The following is a 16,856-nucleotide window of genomic DNA, read 5'->3' on the forward strand; positions in this document are numbered from 1 at the left end:
GGTATCTGTGCAGCTTCTAGAGAGGCCTCAGGAAGCTTACAGTCATGGAAGGTGAAGAGGAGCAGGGATGTCACATAGCAAAAGCAGGAGCAAGAGAGAGTGGGGGGAGTTGCCACACACTTTTATTTTTTTTTCTTTGAGATGGAGTCTCACTCTGTCACCCAGGCTGGAGTGCAGTGGCACAATCCTGGCTCACTGCAATCTCCAACTCCTGGGTTCACGTGATTCTCCTGCCTCAGCCTCCTGAGTAGCTGGGATTACAGGCACCTGCCACCATGCTTGGCTAATTTTGTATTTTTTGTAGAGACGGGGTTTCATGTTAGCCAGGCTGGTCTCAAACGGCCAACCTCAGATGATCCACCTGCCTTGGCCTCCAAAGTGCTGAGATTACAGGCATGAGTCACCACGCTCAGCCGCCACACACTTTTAAACAACCAAATCTTACAAGAATTTACTCACTATCACCAGGACAGAACCAAGGGAATGGTGTAAATCATTCATGAGAAATCCGCCCTCATCATCCAGTCACCTCCCTCCAGGCCCCACCTCCAACACTGGGGATTACATTTCAACATGAGATTTGGACAGACGAACATCCAAACTATATCAGGAGTGGTCCTATTTGTTGTTGGATTCTCATAGCAGATCCTGACTTGCTCCATGATGTAGAAACAGGGTGGAGCAGTGACCCAACACTCACTCTAAAGTCAGGCTGATCGGGATGTGATTGTTGTCTCTGCCACTTTGAGCCTGTGTGATCAGGGGTGACTATTGTGCTGGCTTCTCATCTGCAGAGGTGTAATACTACAACTACTGCTACTACTACTAATAATAATGGTATCCACCATTTGGGAATGTTGGGAAAATTAAATGAGGCAATCATGTAAAGCTGGAATGTTTGTCACCACACGTTTTGTTATTATTTTATTATTATTATTATTACTAATGTGGCTACATTTGGGATTTCTCTCTGGGTTGCCAAGTTACAGCTTCTATTATTTGTATTAGAGGAGAAGCAGAAGAAAAGCATAATAGCAGAGGATGGAAAGGACATTCCTGCCCTCTCTGTGTATGATTAAGAAACTCCCTAGAGAATAAAAAGAAATCCATTTTATTTCCCTCAGGGGACACTACATTTTTTTAATTTCAGGGTGCAGAGAAAGTGATGGCATATGTGCCTGATGCTGTCTGGTATGACTACGAGACTGTAAGTAGCTTTGACTTTTCTTCTACTCCTTAAGACTGTAGCTGCAGCTGCATAGACAAGCTACCTTTATAGAGAGAGAAACATCCATCTACATGCTGAGGAGTATTTTTTAGTGTTTTCTGTAATTTCATAGCAGAACCTGGGTAAAGTTAACCTAAACCGCTAACATCAGTCATGATGAAATGTGAAAAAATACCTTCATATACTTTATTCAGCAATAAGATAGGCTGACATAGTATCTCATAAATTAATATTGGAGGAACTGATGGACAATGTGAGCTTGGTCAGGAATCAGATTATCTGTTTAAAACTATCAGTTTATGTAATATATCAAATAGCCTCAGCATGGCATAAATTTTTTCACAAACCCCCAACTGGTGGCAGAACATGTTATTCTTGATTTTTTTCCTTCTGTTGTTTGATTGCCTGGCTAGACCGTAATTCAGCTAATTGGAAAAGGGAGAGAGCTGTGTATCACCAGACACGTAGATAATCAGTGGAGGGCAATATGCTGTCATGCCAATGTGTTTGATTTATCTGTATGCATCAGGGGAGCCAAGTGAGATGGAGGAAGCAAAAAGTCGAGATGGAACTTCCTGGAGACAAAATTGGACTTCACCTTCGAGGAGGCTACATCTTCCCCACACAGCAGCCGAATACAACCACTCTGGCCAGGTATAGCATGGCTGGAGTGTCCTTTCAGAATTCATCTCCTTGCTTAAACCCTTTGAATTTCTTTTTGAAACACACTAACAGCCAGGTGGCCAGCCTCTTTGGTTTGGCCAGGACTGTTGCAGTTTTAGCACCAAAAGTCTCTTCCCTTGGGATGCTTTTCAATTCTGGGCAAACCACGTCAGTTGATCCCTCTGTCTGCCTTGGCCACACGGTGCATCCATGCTTCTTTACGCTTGACTCACTTGTTCTCATTTCTAGAGAATCTTGACTCTCCTCTCTCCTAGAATTTCAACTTCCTATTTCTTTTCTCCCACTAAGATTTCTTTCTTGTGATTCAAAAATTACCTTATGCAAACCTCAAATCTGCAAGTCACTGAATTTTCCTTTATACTTAATTGATTCCAAAAAAATAGATTCCATCTGTACTAAAGAGGTGCACATTTATATCTTCATGCCTTTGAGAGTATTAGCCTACTTGTCTTTAATAGACTAGGAGCTCTTTGGAAGCCAGAAACCTGTCTTTTCTTTTGAACCTCTCTTACTGCTTTAATTTTCTAAGTTGTAGACTTTTTATGATACTAATGGAAAATATCCCTAAATCCAATGCCAGTTGGCTTCCTTTTTCTAACTGTTCACCTTCAAGCTGTTCTGCACACTGATACCAAATTGATTTTTCCAAAATGAAAATCTCAACTGGTTGCTCCCAGGCTTGAAGTCCAAAGTCTTTCATTAATAGGGTATTCAAAACCAATCACAACCTGGTTTCACATTACTTTAACAACTCTTATCTCCTGCCACACCTTCATGTACATACAGACCAGCCATGCCAAAAGCTTTCTCTTTCCCAGACATACGTATGTATTTTACTACATTTGGACTTTTGCACTTATCCTTTCCAACATTCTTTGCCTGGTGTATTCTTAATGATCCAAATGAAACTTTACATTTCAGCAGCAAGAAATCTTTCCTTAATCTTCCAGCAGAGGAAGCACTGCCACTTCCAAGTTTCTGGTCATTTTATATATGTGTGTGTGTGTATATATATATATACACATTTTGTTTTGTTTTGTTTTGTTTTTTGCTCCTTAGATGATTTTGTCTTTCTTCCTTAATACTGTTAGTATTTCAATAATAGTTGTATTCTGTGTGCTTGAAAATTTTATTATCTGAAATGTTTAGGGGAGTCTTAAGTCTATTGTTAGTTAACGTTGCTGACTTTCTTTCATGTTGACTTATTACCTTGTGTGCTTGGTGATCTTATTTTTTTAAGCTGTGATAATCTTATAAATGTGGGTCTCATTCCTCCAGAGATGATTTGCCTTCTCCTCTGTTTGCAAGCCAAGAATTGCTTCCAACTGGCATTACGTTAGCTTCCTTCAAGGATCCCGGCTTCATGTGGGAATCAGAGGTTCACATTCTCTACCTTGGATCACTAGGCTTAGTAGCCCAATTTTAACCTTGCTATGGGAATTTGCCACACGGAGATTCTAGGTTTTGCTTACTAAGCCCCCTTTTGGTTTTAGCTCAGTGTTTTGTTATCCTGTTATTGTTTTGGTCTCTTGGATATATTTCTTACTTTCTTGCAAATCCAACAATATTTTCACAGGAATATGTGTTGTAATTTAACTAGGGTTCAGGGGATATTTTACTGGGTAAGTCTCCAGAAGAATCTCCAGTCCACCATATTTCTGGAACTGTGGTTCTGGACTCCTAGAATATCCTAACTTTTGTGTTGTTTTCATTGTTCGCCTCCATTTTTTAATGAATGTGCCTATTTTTTCCTATAATATTTAAGGTCATTCAGGTCAGGAGTTGTGATTTATTAATTTTTGTACCTCATTGACTTCCTAGAAATGACTGCTCCTCAGTACGTGAATATTTAATGAAAGCAGATGATTTTGTTGATAATAAAAACTAACTTTCTTGCATAGTGAAAGGCTGAACTGTGAAAGAATACAATGGAGAATATGAGTCCAGTGATAGAGGAGAAACAAGAAGAGCAGGAAACTGGGAGATTGCTTAGAGCAGTGATAGAGTGTGGAGAGATTCCAAATAAAAATTTCTCTCTCTCTCCCCCTCTTCCTCTCTGTCCATCTACTTTACCATGTCTTTGAGTAATGTTTTGTGTTTCTTATTCTAAATTATAAAGTAGATCATTAGAATGATTTGTTTTTCTTTCAAAACAAACTAATAACCAATAATCAGATAAGTTTACTACTAAATAGATGGACCTTGTTATATGTTGTTGCTTTCTGAGTATAAATGGTCCTTAGGCAGGTGAAAATGTATCTTCCTCACAGCACTGGACACTTCTACTGAGGGCATCATTTCTAAAGTGGTATAACTGAACCAGTTATTGTCTAAGATTTCTTTCTCTTCTCATACTCTGTATTCTAAGTAGTAGTTGCAGAAGCAGCTTTTATTTGAGCTATTGCAGAGACTCTGGTGCTTAAATTCTTGCCTCTAACATAGATGTTATTGTTAATGTTTGGGGTATTTCTATCTCTTGTGACACTGTTGATATTAAAGATAGGGGCGCCTGTCAATTTTGTGTTTGTGCCTGAAGAAAAGAAGAACCATCTGCTGCTAGTAACTTTTCCGATTTGAAATTTGATGGAAACATTCTCAGCTCAGTTGGCAAAATTCTCTGACTCCTGTCTTTGTCTCTTGAATCTTGTTCCCCACAGTCGAAAGAACCCTCTTGGTCTTATCATTGCCCTAGATGAGAACAAAGAAGCAAAAGGAGAACTTTTCTGGGATGATGGGGAAACAAAGGGTGAGCGCTGTTACGATAATGTTGCTGTTTCCAAACCTGCACCTGTGACTTATGGTCCTTCACTCCTGCTGGTCATTCAGCTGTGGGAGAAATCTCAACAGGCACAGTCGCAAGAGTCACTTAAGTATTTTGTTTCTGGTTGCACCATTCAGAGGTAGTGGTAGATGACCTACAAAGGAAAGAAAAATACATTTCTACCTCTGGCAATTCTCCTATTGGCCAGTGATATCTATAATAGGCTCTCTTTTATTTATTTATTTATTTTTTGAGATGGAGTTTTGCTCTTGTTGCCCAGGCTGGAGTGCAGTGGTGCAATCTCGGCTCACTGCAACCTCTGCCTCCCAGGCTCAAGTGATTCTCCTGCCTCAGCCTCCCGCATAGGAGTACAGGTGCCTACCACCACGCCTGGCTAATTTTTTGTATTTTTGTAAGTTTAGTAGAGATGAGGTTTCACCGTGTTAGCCAGGATGATCTCGATCTTCTAACTTCGTAATCCGCCCGGCTCGGCCTCCCAAAGTGCTGGGATTACAGGCATGAGCCACCACGCTTGGCCAATAGGCTCTCTTTTTATTGTCAATGGGTGCTTAGAAGAGATGGTTTCAAGACTGTTCCCGTAACCCAATGTTAATGTCTTCCTCCTAAAATTCTAATGAGCAAATGTTGATGATACAGAAATCATGCCCCTGCCAGTGAGGCAGTGAAAATATACTGTTGTAGTGTGTACTCACCTACATACTTGTTAACATATTTGTGTATCCAGTATACTAACAATTCCTATGCTTCAAGTTTAGGAAATAGGTTCCCTTGAGGCATATGCCTTGGAAGCCTGTGGAAGGAAAGCTTTTGTTCCAGTAGGAAAGAGAAGGAAAAACAATGGCTTGGCCTTTGAGACTCTTGTCCATCTAATCCAATATGTAGATTTAAATGTTTATTTTTTAATTGCAAAATATTTAATTGGCAAATAAAGATGAAATATATTCAAAGTGGACAATGTGAGGATTTGAGATATATATATATATATATATATATATAGGCATAGTATAATGATTACTACAGCTGTCTTAAGGAGCACATCCATCACCACCCATACTGTAGACTGGATCCCTAGAACCTATTCATCTAATAACTAAAAGTTTGTACCCTTGACCATCATCTCCCCATTTTCCACACCTGCAGGCTCTAAGAACAACTGTTATACTGTTTGCTTCTAGGAGCTCAACTTTTTTAGGTTTCACATATAAGTGAGACCATGCAGTATTTGACTTTCTGTCTCTGGCTTATTTCACTTAGTATAATGTCTTCTAGATTCCTCCATGCTGTTGCAAATAGCAGAATTTTCTTCTTTTTATGCCTGAATAATATTATATTGTATATATATATACCACAATTTCTTTATTCATCTGTTGATGGACACTTAGGTTATTTTCGTATCTTTGCTACTGTGCAAAGTAAAATTAAAAACTTAAATGTAAGGGCTGAAATTGTAAAGCTCCTAGAAGAAAACAGGAAAAAACCTCCTTGACATTAGTCTTGGTGATGACTTTTTGGATATGATACCAAAAGCAAGGCAAAATAGCAAATAATAGCAAATAATAAACAAGCATGACTACATCAAACTAAAAGGCTCCTGCACAGCAAAAGAAACAATCAACAAAGTGAAAAGGCAAACTACAGAATGGATAAAAATGTTTGCAAACCATATATATCAGAAGAGATTAATATAAAAAAGACAAGGAACTCATGCAACTCCGTAGCAAAAGATCAAATGACCCAGTTAAAAACTGGGTGAAGGACCCGAACAGATGTTTTTCCAAGGAAGACATACAGGTGGCTAACTGGTATGTGAAAAGATGCTCAACATCAGAAAATGACAGAAATTGCAAATCAAAAATCACAGTGAGATATCACCTCACACCTGTTAGCATGGAAATCATAAAAAAGATAAGAGATAAGTGCTGGCGAGGATGTGGAGAAAATGGAATTTTGTAGATTGTTGGTGGGAATGTAAATTGTTACAACCATTATGGAAAATAGTATGGAGGTTCCTCAAAAAATTAACAGAACTTCCATACAATCTCATGAAATCCCACTTCTGAATGTATATCCAGAGGATATGAAATCAGTATCTTTAAGAGATGTAGTCACTCCCACGTTCATTACAGCATTATGTGCAACAACCAAGATATAGAAACAATCTAATTATACATTGATGAATGAATGAAGAAAGAAATGTGATACACATATACAATTGAAAATTATTCATCCATAAGGAAAAGGAAACTGCTATGTGTGACCTCAAGACATAGCTGAAAGGAGTGGTAGGATGAAATCTGTTCTTCTGTGGTGGGCAAGCCAGGATCTGACTTGTCTTTCTTTCACTTTCAGATACTGTAGCCAATGAAGTGTATCTTTTATGTGAGTTTTCTGTCACTCAAGTGAGTAGCATCTTTTTATGAATCTTAGGTGTGGGCTTTGGACTGATCATTAGCACATCTGTGCTTGTGTGTATGCCTGATTTTATTTGTAACTTAATATGCATTATTGGCTCTAGGTGAGCAGATTTCTATTTATGATTTCATCGATGTTTTCAAAAGGAGGCATGAATATAGCAAGTAGTGTTTCTAAATACAGTTTTTAATTATCTGTGTGTTTTTATGATTGTATCAAATTAGAGGATTATCAAAATAATTTTGTACTTCTTGAGCACTTCTTGAGAGAAAGCAGAGAGGCATTCCTGGCAGTGGGGGGTATCTGGTCTGGAATGGAATATTTGAGTGACTTGAGAATCTGTGTATTACAGGCATACCTTTATGCATAATTGGACTTAATTATTTTGCAGAACCGCTTGGAGGTGAATATTTCACAATCAACCTACAAGGACCCCAATAATTTAGCATTCAATGAGATTAAAATTCTTGGGATGGAGGAACCTGGAAATGTTACAGTGAAACACAATGGTGTCCCAAGTCAGACTTCTCCTACAGTCACTTATGATTCTAACCTGAAGGTAAACCCATTTTGTTGAGATGGTTTATTGAGAATTCTCCATAGCACCATGATGTTCCTTCTTGCCAAGTTTGCATGGGTCCCTGAAGGACCAGGGCACCTTTGAGGCCTATTTTAGGGAAGTGAGAGGGCTGGGGAAAAAAATGAGGTGGCCAGAGCTAGAATGAGTTGGGTATTTTTCTTCTTATTCCCTTCTCTGCCTATCAGTGTTCTGCTCTCTCTAGCTGGTTTCACTTGCTTTTCCCAAAAATAGAATAATAATTATGATGAGACACAGGAACAGCAAAGTTGGAAAGTGGGGAACAGCCTTACATTGTTAGACTGTGAATTTTGTATGACTAGCACAAATAAGATTTGGTATTTGAAAAAGGCCAGTTTGGATAGGAAACTTGTGGTCAGGCTTTGGAGGGTCTTAGGTACCAACTTGATTTAATTCTCAAGCAGTCTCATATTGATCCTTGAATGAAGGCTGTGCTACTGTGTGTGAGCATTGTTGGGAGTGGGAATGGGGTGTGGGGACTAGTAGAACAGGGAAGTACAAGATGGTTTAGACTGGGAGGAGACTGGGAGAAGGATGATAATCTTTAGAATGTGATTTTTTTACTCCAGACAAGTGAGAACTTTGACTTGGGACGTGTTGTTTAAAGAAGTGTCAAGATAAGAAAACTATATAGAAAAATATTAAATATTTGAACTAATGGTATTCAAGGAAGGTTTCAAAATTGGAGTCTTTGGGCTTAGAGAAATGAACACTCTGGGATGTTAGAAATAGAAAGAAATATAATGTTTTTTTCAACTTTTCAATTTTGCTGTTACTAAAATTGAAACCCAAAGAAATGAAACAGAATACCTGACTTACCCTGATGTGATTGTTATGCACTGTATGCCTGAATCAACATATTTCATATAACCCATAAATATGTATACCTACTATATACCCATTAAAATTAAAAATTAAAAAAAGAAATCATTTGTCCAACATTCTACAGAAATGCGGGCATGATAACCAGGTCATATGATTCTTATTGCTGTGTTCTTTCTACCACTCCACGCCAATGGTGGATACTGGTTTGGGGACTGGAGAGCAAGAGGATCAGCTCACTTTAGGATGACACCATGTGTCATGCTAAAGGGGAAGTGCAGAAGACACCCTTCCTGACAAGACACAGACGGCTAAGAGGAGTCAGGGCAGAAAAGAATAAGGGGTGATCACGACAGGTTTTATTTGACCTAATTGTTTTCATTATGCTATGTACAAGATTCTGCTAGATTGGAGACGTTTGACCTGTTGCTGCTAAATAGATTCCCCCAATGTGCAGTTCTCTTCTTATAAGCTAAAGTCATATGTTGCTTGGATGGTTGAAAGTCTGGTCTAATTTCTAATTTTTTTTTATTAAAAAAAACCCTCAGATCTTGCAAAGCCTGTCTCCTAAAGATGAATTTCCTTGTGATTTCCACATTCCTACAGGTTGCCATTATCACAGATATCGATCTTCTCCTGGGAGAAGCATACACAGTGGAGTGGAGCATAAAGATAAGAGATGAAGAAAAAATAGACTGTTACCCTGATGAGAATGGTGCTTCTGCAGAAAACTGCACTGCCCGTGGCTGTATCTGGGAGGTAACCATGCCAATGGGGTTCATGTGCATGAAAATCTCCACACCTAATGTGTATTTTCTTAAGCATAGCAGTGGTACTTACATAACTACTTCAAATCCATAGAAAGGACTTCCTAAGGGACATGATCTGGATGTGACGAGTAGGCGGGGACAAGTGCAAAACTTTTTAAAATGAATATTTTGCTTGGAGACCAGGAATTTAAATTTATGTTATTGCCAAGTGATAAGTGATAGGCTAGTTTTATCATCATCTAAAATGACTTTCCTAATCCTGTTTAGGTTAGAGAACTTTAAGACCACATGCTGTGCTGATCCATGACTTTGGTCTTACTTTTCAGGCATCCAATTCTTCTGGAGTCCCTTTTTGCTATTTTGTCAACGACCTATACTCTGTCAGTGATGTTCAGTATAATTCCCACGGGGCCACAGCTGACATCTCCTTAAAGTCTTCTGTTTATGCCAGTGCCTTCCCCTCCACGCCCGTGAACCCCCTTCGCCTGGATGTCACTTACCATACGAATGAAATGCTACAGTTCAAGGTAAACACAGTACATGTATCAGTTAGTGATTAGACCCTTTTCAGTTCCATTACCTTTTATTGGTCTAGGTCACAGAACCCTAAAATAAGTTAATCATGCTACAATAGACTATATCATTATCCAGAGAGCATTGGGAAATCATTGAGGGAACAATGAGACCTGTCCTAATTTTCCTTTGGAAAAGATTACTGTGGCTACTGTTAGGAAAATGATTGGGAGAGCAAGAGTGGGTACAGAGAGACAACTTGGGAGGCTACCAGTTAGGCAGGTCAGGTGAGGGATTAGGTTTGGACTAGACAGTGGAATGGAGGTGGAGAACAGTGGACCTGTCTGAGGTTGAGAAAGTTGGGTTACAGGATCTAGTGCTCGATTGCAAGCAGGTGACAATGGAGAGGGAAAATCAAGAATGATGACCGTGTTTCTAGCTTGCATCTTAATATGGATGGTGCTGGCATTAACTCGAATAGGAATACTGAAAAGTTTGTGCTTCATCAATGTAAGATGATATGTTTAGTTTGGGATGCTGAATTTGAGATTTCTGTAAAATAGCCATCAATGTGCAGTAATTTCATTCCTTTCCAAGATTTAATTGCATTTAAGGACTAAGGATGGACTAGCTGTTATGTCTATTTTTCTATTAAACTAAGCTTCTCAAGGACAGGAATGTGCTCTTTCCTGTTTGTGCTTCTGAAATCTACAGAGCCTGGCAGATAGTTAGCGCTGTAATGTTATTGACAGAGTAAGTGAAAGTGGTCAGGACATTGTCACATTGCCTGAAAGGTTCTTTACAATCTGACATCAACCCGAATTCTGAGTTCTTGTTCATCCTCTAATGCAGGGATGATGCTGTTGTATGTTTGTACCCTCCTCGTAACAATAGCATGTTGTAGGCACCTAATGGGTTTGAAGTGAATGAACTTCCTTGGAGTTCTAGCCTTAACCATTGCCTACTCTACCTCTTGACCATACAGTAGCTCTTTCCAAAATATTTGCCTCTTTCTGGCCCACTTTAATTCTCTCTGCCTTTGGGGTTGTTATTCTTCATCAGAATGACTTGATCTCCTTTCTTTGTTTGGTTAATGACTACCAAGCTTTTAATACTCTAGGCTGTATTTCTCCTGTGAGACCATCTCAGTCTCCCAGAAACAATGTTAGGCATTTCCTTCCCTAGAATCTCACAGCACTTCTACATAGCTCTCCCTTAGCACACATCACCCAGGTGTTGTGAGCTGCTCTCTTTCACTTCTCATTCGCATGTGAATTTTGTAAAATCATAACACTGCCTGATTCAGCTCACATCCCTAGTGTCTTGTGCAGTGTCAGGCAGAGGATATGGTAGGTACTCATGAATCAGTTTAGATACCACTTTCAGCAAGGACATTCTGATTATTTTAATAAATAGATTTCATTTTGGGGAGACAGGTATTTTTTTGAACTCATAATGATTTTAAGGTATTTATATATACTCATATACCCACAGAAAATAACAAGTAACATATTCATAAATACCACACTGATTCCAGAATGATTTTCCAAGTCAGCACCAATGTCCCATTGAGTATATTAATGTAATAGAGGCCTTAATAATGAGAAATCACAGAAAAATGTTAAATCTGACATTGTTATCTGATATATTAATTAAATCTCAGATATCATAAAGAAGACAGAAACATAGCATCTGAACTTTCTGTCCAAAAATAAAAAAGGTTCTGCTAGGGGTATAGGTTTCAAGAGTAGTATTCTTGCCTAAAATTGATTTCCTCTGGCCTAGATTTATGATCCCAACAACAATCGGTATGAAGTTCCAGTCCCTCTGAACATACCCCGTGTGCCATCCAGCACCCCTGAGGGTCAACTCTATGATGTCCTCATTAAGAATAATCCATTTGGGATTGAAATACGCCGGAAGAGTACAGGCACTATAATGTGAGTGGCTTCTAGTGTGACTTAGAGTTTGATGGCTACCTGTGCCTTCGCTGCCAGTTCCATTGTCCTTGGATGTATCCTGGTTCAAAACATCACATTGTCCACTTCCAGATGCATAGATGAGTTGTTTCCTTCAGACCTGTTCTTACAGGAAATCTTTAGCATTGTAGAAATAATTACTGAGGGAGTTGAGCGTGCCTGAGGATTCATCCAACAAATGTTTATGGGGTGCCTTCTCTAGATTAGGTGCTGCTCCTTATAGACAGCTGAGGTTTATCTTCTCATGACAACAAATAATAAGTAAATATCACTTTGAGTGCTATGTAGAAAATGGACTGAGGGGTGCAAGGGTGGAAGGCGGTGCTGGTGTGGAGTGGTCCCAGCTGTGATGGTGAGGAGTGCTTGGATTTGTATTGTAGAGGACCACTGAAAGGAGGCAGTGACAGAGGGAAACAGAAGAATGAAGAAGAACTCCTGGGCTTTTAGCAAGAATATCTATGATATTTTAATCAAACTGAGTTTCTGTTTTGTTTGAGAGATGAACAGGTTCTGGGTAGGAATCAAGCATTCTGTTGTCCTTGAAAAGTCAGCTGCTGGAAGCAGAGAGAAAAGCCCATTTTCTGTTTCAAATCTGCCTTTTTGTGTTTCAGTTGGGACTCTCAGCTCCTTGGCTTCACCTTCAATGACATGTTTATCCGCATCTCCACCCGCCTTCCCTCCAAGTACCTCTACGGCTTTGGGGAAACTGAGCATACGTCCTATAGGAGAGACTTGGAGTGGCACACTTGGGGGATGTTCTCCCGAGACCAGCCCCCAGGGGTAAGGACAGAGCATTTGGGATCTGTGTCTCTGCTTCTCTCCACCCACACTGCTCAGGCTTTGGGCTTCATCTTCCCAAACTCCACTTGGTCGTCACATTCTGCTTTTAGGCAAGTGGGCCAATTCTCAGGCTCCTTTGTTTCATGTGTTTAGTTTATGTGTCTAGTTTCATGGAGAAAACTAGAGCCATGTTAGCAAGCACATTTTTGTTGAGTTTCTTTCTTAGGCATAATTTCTCTTAAACTCCTACTGCTTCTTCCCATGACCCTCCAGTACAAGAAGAATTCCTATGGTGTCCACCCCTACTACATGGGGCTGGAGGAGGACGGCAGTGCCCATGGAGTGCTCCTGCTGAACAGCAATGCCATGGGTAAGGCCATCCAGCGCCTCCCTTATTTTGGGGGGATACCAATCATGCTTGAGTCAGTTTAGAATGTGTTTAGCCTAAGTGTTCTTGAATTCAGAATTTTCATTTTATAGGCATTGGTGTTTATTTTTTCTTTATGTTTAGCCTTTCTGTTTATTTCAGTCTAGTATCATGTGATAAGAAGATCTAACCCAACTCTTATTTTGGTATAAATCACATAAGAAGGGATAGTAACACCACGTGGGTCCCGAATATCCTGGAGGTCAGCTCGTGAGAGACAGTTATATAATTTGAATTAGGCTAAAACTATGGGTCAGGGAAGTTAGTCTGGGGGTATGAGGGTGTATGGTACGTTGAAAAATTACCTATCGGGTACTATGCTCACTGTCTGGTTGAGGGATCCATACCCCAAACCTCAGCATCATGCAATATTCCCATGTAAGAAACCTGAACATGTATCTCTTTATCTAACATAAAACTTGAAATGTAAAAAATAATAATTTTATAAGAGTAGAATGACAAAATATAGTAAAGTACCCTAAAGAGAATCAGCTCCAGGAATGGGACCTGTAGACTTCCACTGACCTTCTTCAGTTCTGTGTGAGTATGGTAGAAAATGCCTGTACTTAACACTCTATGATAGGGAGGGTGCAGGAAGATGGAGAATGTGTGGATTTCAGGGGTGATTCGTGACATGGAAGATTTCCATCTGGCTTGGCATTTTTCTTCATTTTCAGATGTGACGTTCCAGCCCCTGCCTGCCTTGACATACCGTACCACAGGGGGAGTTCTGGACTTTTATGTGTTCTTGGGGCCGACTCCAGAGCTTGTGACCCAGCAGTACACTGAGGTAGGGGGAAGTCCAATTGTTTATCAAGTACTTATACAGCACATTCTGGGTGCCAGAGCCCACATCCATTAGTATAACTCTCAGTTGACAACTGGAAATATTGGTCTTTCTTGGAGAGAGATTATAGAATGAGAAAAAATAAATACATTCTAATTATCATAAAATTTATAGCCTCTGTAAGCATTGCAGAATAGCAGAAGTTATAGTGGAACTAGTAGTGGTGATGGTAGTGATAGTAGTGTGATGGTGGTGGTATTTGTGGTGGTGGTGTTGATGGTGATGATGGCGGTAGGGGCTGATGGTGGTGATAGTGATGTGGGAATGGTGATAATGATGGTGGTAGTAGTGGTGTTGGTGATGGTGATGATAGTGGTGGGGTTGGTGGTAATGGGTGTGCTGGTGATGATGATGGTGATAGTGGTGGTGATGGTGACAAGGGTGGGGCTGACGATGGTGTTTGTGGTAGTGATGGTGATGATGATGGTGGTGGTGGTTATGGTGGTGGTAGTGGTGTTGACAGTGAGGTGGTGTGAGGAGTGTGATGTTGGTGATAGTGGTTGTGATGATAGTGGTGATGGGGGGGATGGTGGTTGGGGTGGTAGTGGGGTGGTGGTGGGGGTGGTAGTGGGGTGGTGGTGATGGTAGTGAAGGGTAATGATAATGGTAATGATGGTGGTGTGGGCACAATCGTGGTACTGGGGGTGATGTTGAAAGTAGTGATGATGGTGGCGGTGATGATGGTGTGGTGACCGTGGTGGTTGTGGCAGCAACAACAGACACTTGTATACTACCAAGTGCGCATCACTGATTGATCACTTGCTGCATGTTAGAGCACTTCACACATATTAACTCATTCATGCCTCACAGAAACACTATCAGGCAGATGCTATTATTATCCGTTATTTACAGATGAAGAAACTGAAGCACTAAGAGATTACTTAATTTTTGCCTAAGGTCACACCGCTAGCAGGATTGGAGCCTGCATGCTAAGCCAGGCATTTGTCTCTGATTCTGGGCTTCTTAACCAGTTACCTACAGTGTCTCTAGAAATAGAGTAACATCAAATTTTCCATAATTTTTAAGAAGGAGCTCAAGTCTAACAGAAAGCTTTCTCTAAGTATCCTGGTGGCTCTATATCCTGTCAGTTTGGGTCTGGATTTCAATTAGTTAGTTGTCTAGCTTGGGGCATGGAAAAATATTCTTATTACTTGATGTAAAACTTCAATCTGGTGCCTCTGTTCTGAGGACTAATATTTTCTGTCTATTTTCTAGTTGATTGGCCGGCCTGTGATGGTACCTTACTGGTCTTTGGGGTTCCAGCTGTGTCGCTATGGCTACCAGAACGACTCTGAGATCGCCAGCTTGTATGATGAGATGGTGGCTGCCCAGATCCCTTATGTACGTTCTCAGTCATGGCTCTGGGGTTTCAAAACTAAGCCAGGTGCCTCTGTGTCTGGGTTCATTTGTCTAATGTTTGTGGGATTCTATAAAGATAAAATGTTCATTTTCAGACAATATCACAGTTAGCCCACCCCAGCACAGTAATATAGGTAAGGGCACTTGTTTCCATCTTCTAGAGATAATAGCTCAAGACTCACCATGACTTGCCAGAGGGGGAGATAGGCTGGCTCCAGGGCTCTTTCTGCTGCCTCATGCTTCCTTCGATTTCTTTCACATTACTTCAAAACATTTAGTCAAAAAAGTCTTTGGTTTCATGAGAATAAATAATAATATCTCACAGTTCTTTTACTTAATTCTTGAAAAGACTAACCACAGATCAGTCAAACAATTGTATATGTGAATACAACCTCAGTTCCTGCATCAGCTCTGAGCTAATAACTGATGGATTATACACATCCTGGGATGGGTTTGCAGAGGACATACACATCAAAATAAACCTTATCCTTCAGTGGAGGACAGGAGGGGACCCAGTCATCAGAGAATTGATTCCATGAACCATCCCATATTTAATTTTATCTGACTTTTCTATTGTTTGCAATTCTTCCATTAGTGGAACATAGTGTTTCCATTAGTGGATAGTGAAATGCAATATTACAGTCTCAGGAAGAATGTTGTGTATGATTACCCTCAAGATTTGGTATTCCAAAGCAACTATACATCTTTTCTTCGTTCTGTAGTAGATTTACCATTAGCCCTGGATAATTAACAGTATTTTTCCTAAACATGAACTACTGATACCAGGGGCAGCCTCTTGGGGGAGGTCATCACAATTACACCTGCTATTGGCAATTACAAAGCACTTCCCAAACCACTGTTTTTTCTTATCCTCACAATAGCCATGCTAGAGATACATTTTCATCCTACTTTATGCTGACTTCAATTTTTTTCTATCTTATCACTGAACATTTTAATAGTTACGTGAATTTCCCTGCACCTGTACCTAACAAATGGCAGAGCTGGGATTTGAAAGCATCAACAAGAATCTGTCTGGAATTCCACCATGGGTGGTGGAGGGTTGTTCTCCTGTAAAGCTTGGGCATGTACAGCAGCAGCCACTCAGCTCCCCGTGTCCTCCCGCAGGATGTGCAGTACTCAGACATCGACTACATGGAGCGGCAGCTGGACTTCACCCTCAGCCCCAAGTTTGCTGGGTTTCCAGCTTTGATCAATCGCATGAAGGCTGATGGGATGCGGGTCATCCTCATTCTGGTTAGTCCTGATGTGAATGTGTGCGTTCTGCTTGGGAGCAGGTATGGGCTTTGTTGGAGAAAGTGTTATACTTCATTTCCATGTTGCAAGTAGATAAATTGAAGTGCACTAAGAAATGTGTATTTCCCAGGACTCACAGAAACTCTACCGTTCAGGTAGAAGCCAGCGAGTTCACCCTGGAGGAGTTCTCCTTTATTCTGTTTCTCCTCATTCTGTAGCTTTGGTTTTCCCAACTGACTTATGCTTTGATTTCAGGATCCAGCCATTTCTGGCAATGAGACACAGCCCTATCCTGCCTTCACTCGGGGCATGGAGGATGACGTCTTCATCAAATACCCAAATGATGGAGACATTGTCTGGGGAAAGGTATAATCCTAAGCGATGATCCACTAGTCCCTAGC

The 16,856-nt window shown here is 40.3% G+C and overlaps 1 protein-coding gene across 1 annotated transcript in view; it reads left to right on the forward strand.

Moving 5' to 3' along the window:
• Positions 1-16,856, forward strand: part of MGAM (maltase-glucoamylase) — a 175,180-nt gene that overhangs the window by 52,752 nt on the left and 105,572 nt on the right. The window contains exons 21-34 of the mRNA XM_054496215.2: positions 1,151-1,207; positions 1,758-1,882; positions 4,570-4,658; positions 7,044-7,093; positions 7,498-7,665; positions 9,133-9,285; positions 9,623-9,823; positions 11,595-11,749; positions 12,400-12,568; positions 12,842-12,938; positions 13,673-13,785; positions 15,058-15,183; positions 16,327-16,455; positions 16,711-16,821. Of these exons, the coding sequence (XP_054352190.1) occupies positions 1,151-1,207; positions 1,758-1,882; positions 4,570-4,658; positions 7,044-7,093; positions 7,498-7,665; positions 9,133-9,285; positions 9,623-9,823; positions 11,595-11,749; positions 12,400-12,568; positions 12,842-12,938; positions 13,673-13,785; positions 15,058-15,183; positions 16,327-16,455; positions 16,711-16,821 (1,743 nt within the window). The remainder of the gene's footprint in view (positions 1-1,150; positions 1,208-1,757; positions 1,883-4,569; positions 4,659-7,043; positions 7,094-7,497; positions 7,666-9,132; positions 9,286-9,622; positions 9,824-11,594; positions 11,750-12,399; positions 12,569-12,841; positions 12,939-13,672; positions 13,786-15,057; positions 15,184-16,326; positions 16,456-16,710; positions 16,822-16,856) is intronic.

The sequence above is a fragment of the Pongo pygmaeus genome, chromosome 6 (genome assembly GCF_028885625.2).
Source record: "Pongo pygmaeus isolate AG05252 chromosome 6, NHGRI_mPonPyg2-v2.0_pri, whole genome shotgun sequence".
In the NCBI taxonomy this organism is placed as follows: Eukaryota; Metazoa; Chordata; class Mammalia; order Primates; family Hominidae; genus Pongo; species Pongo pygmaeus.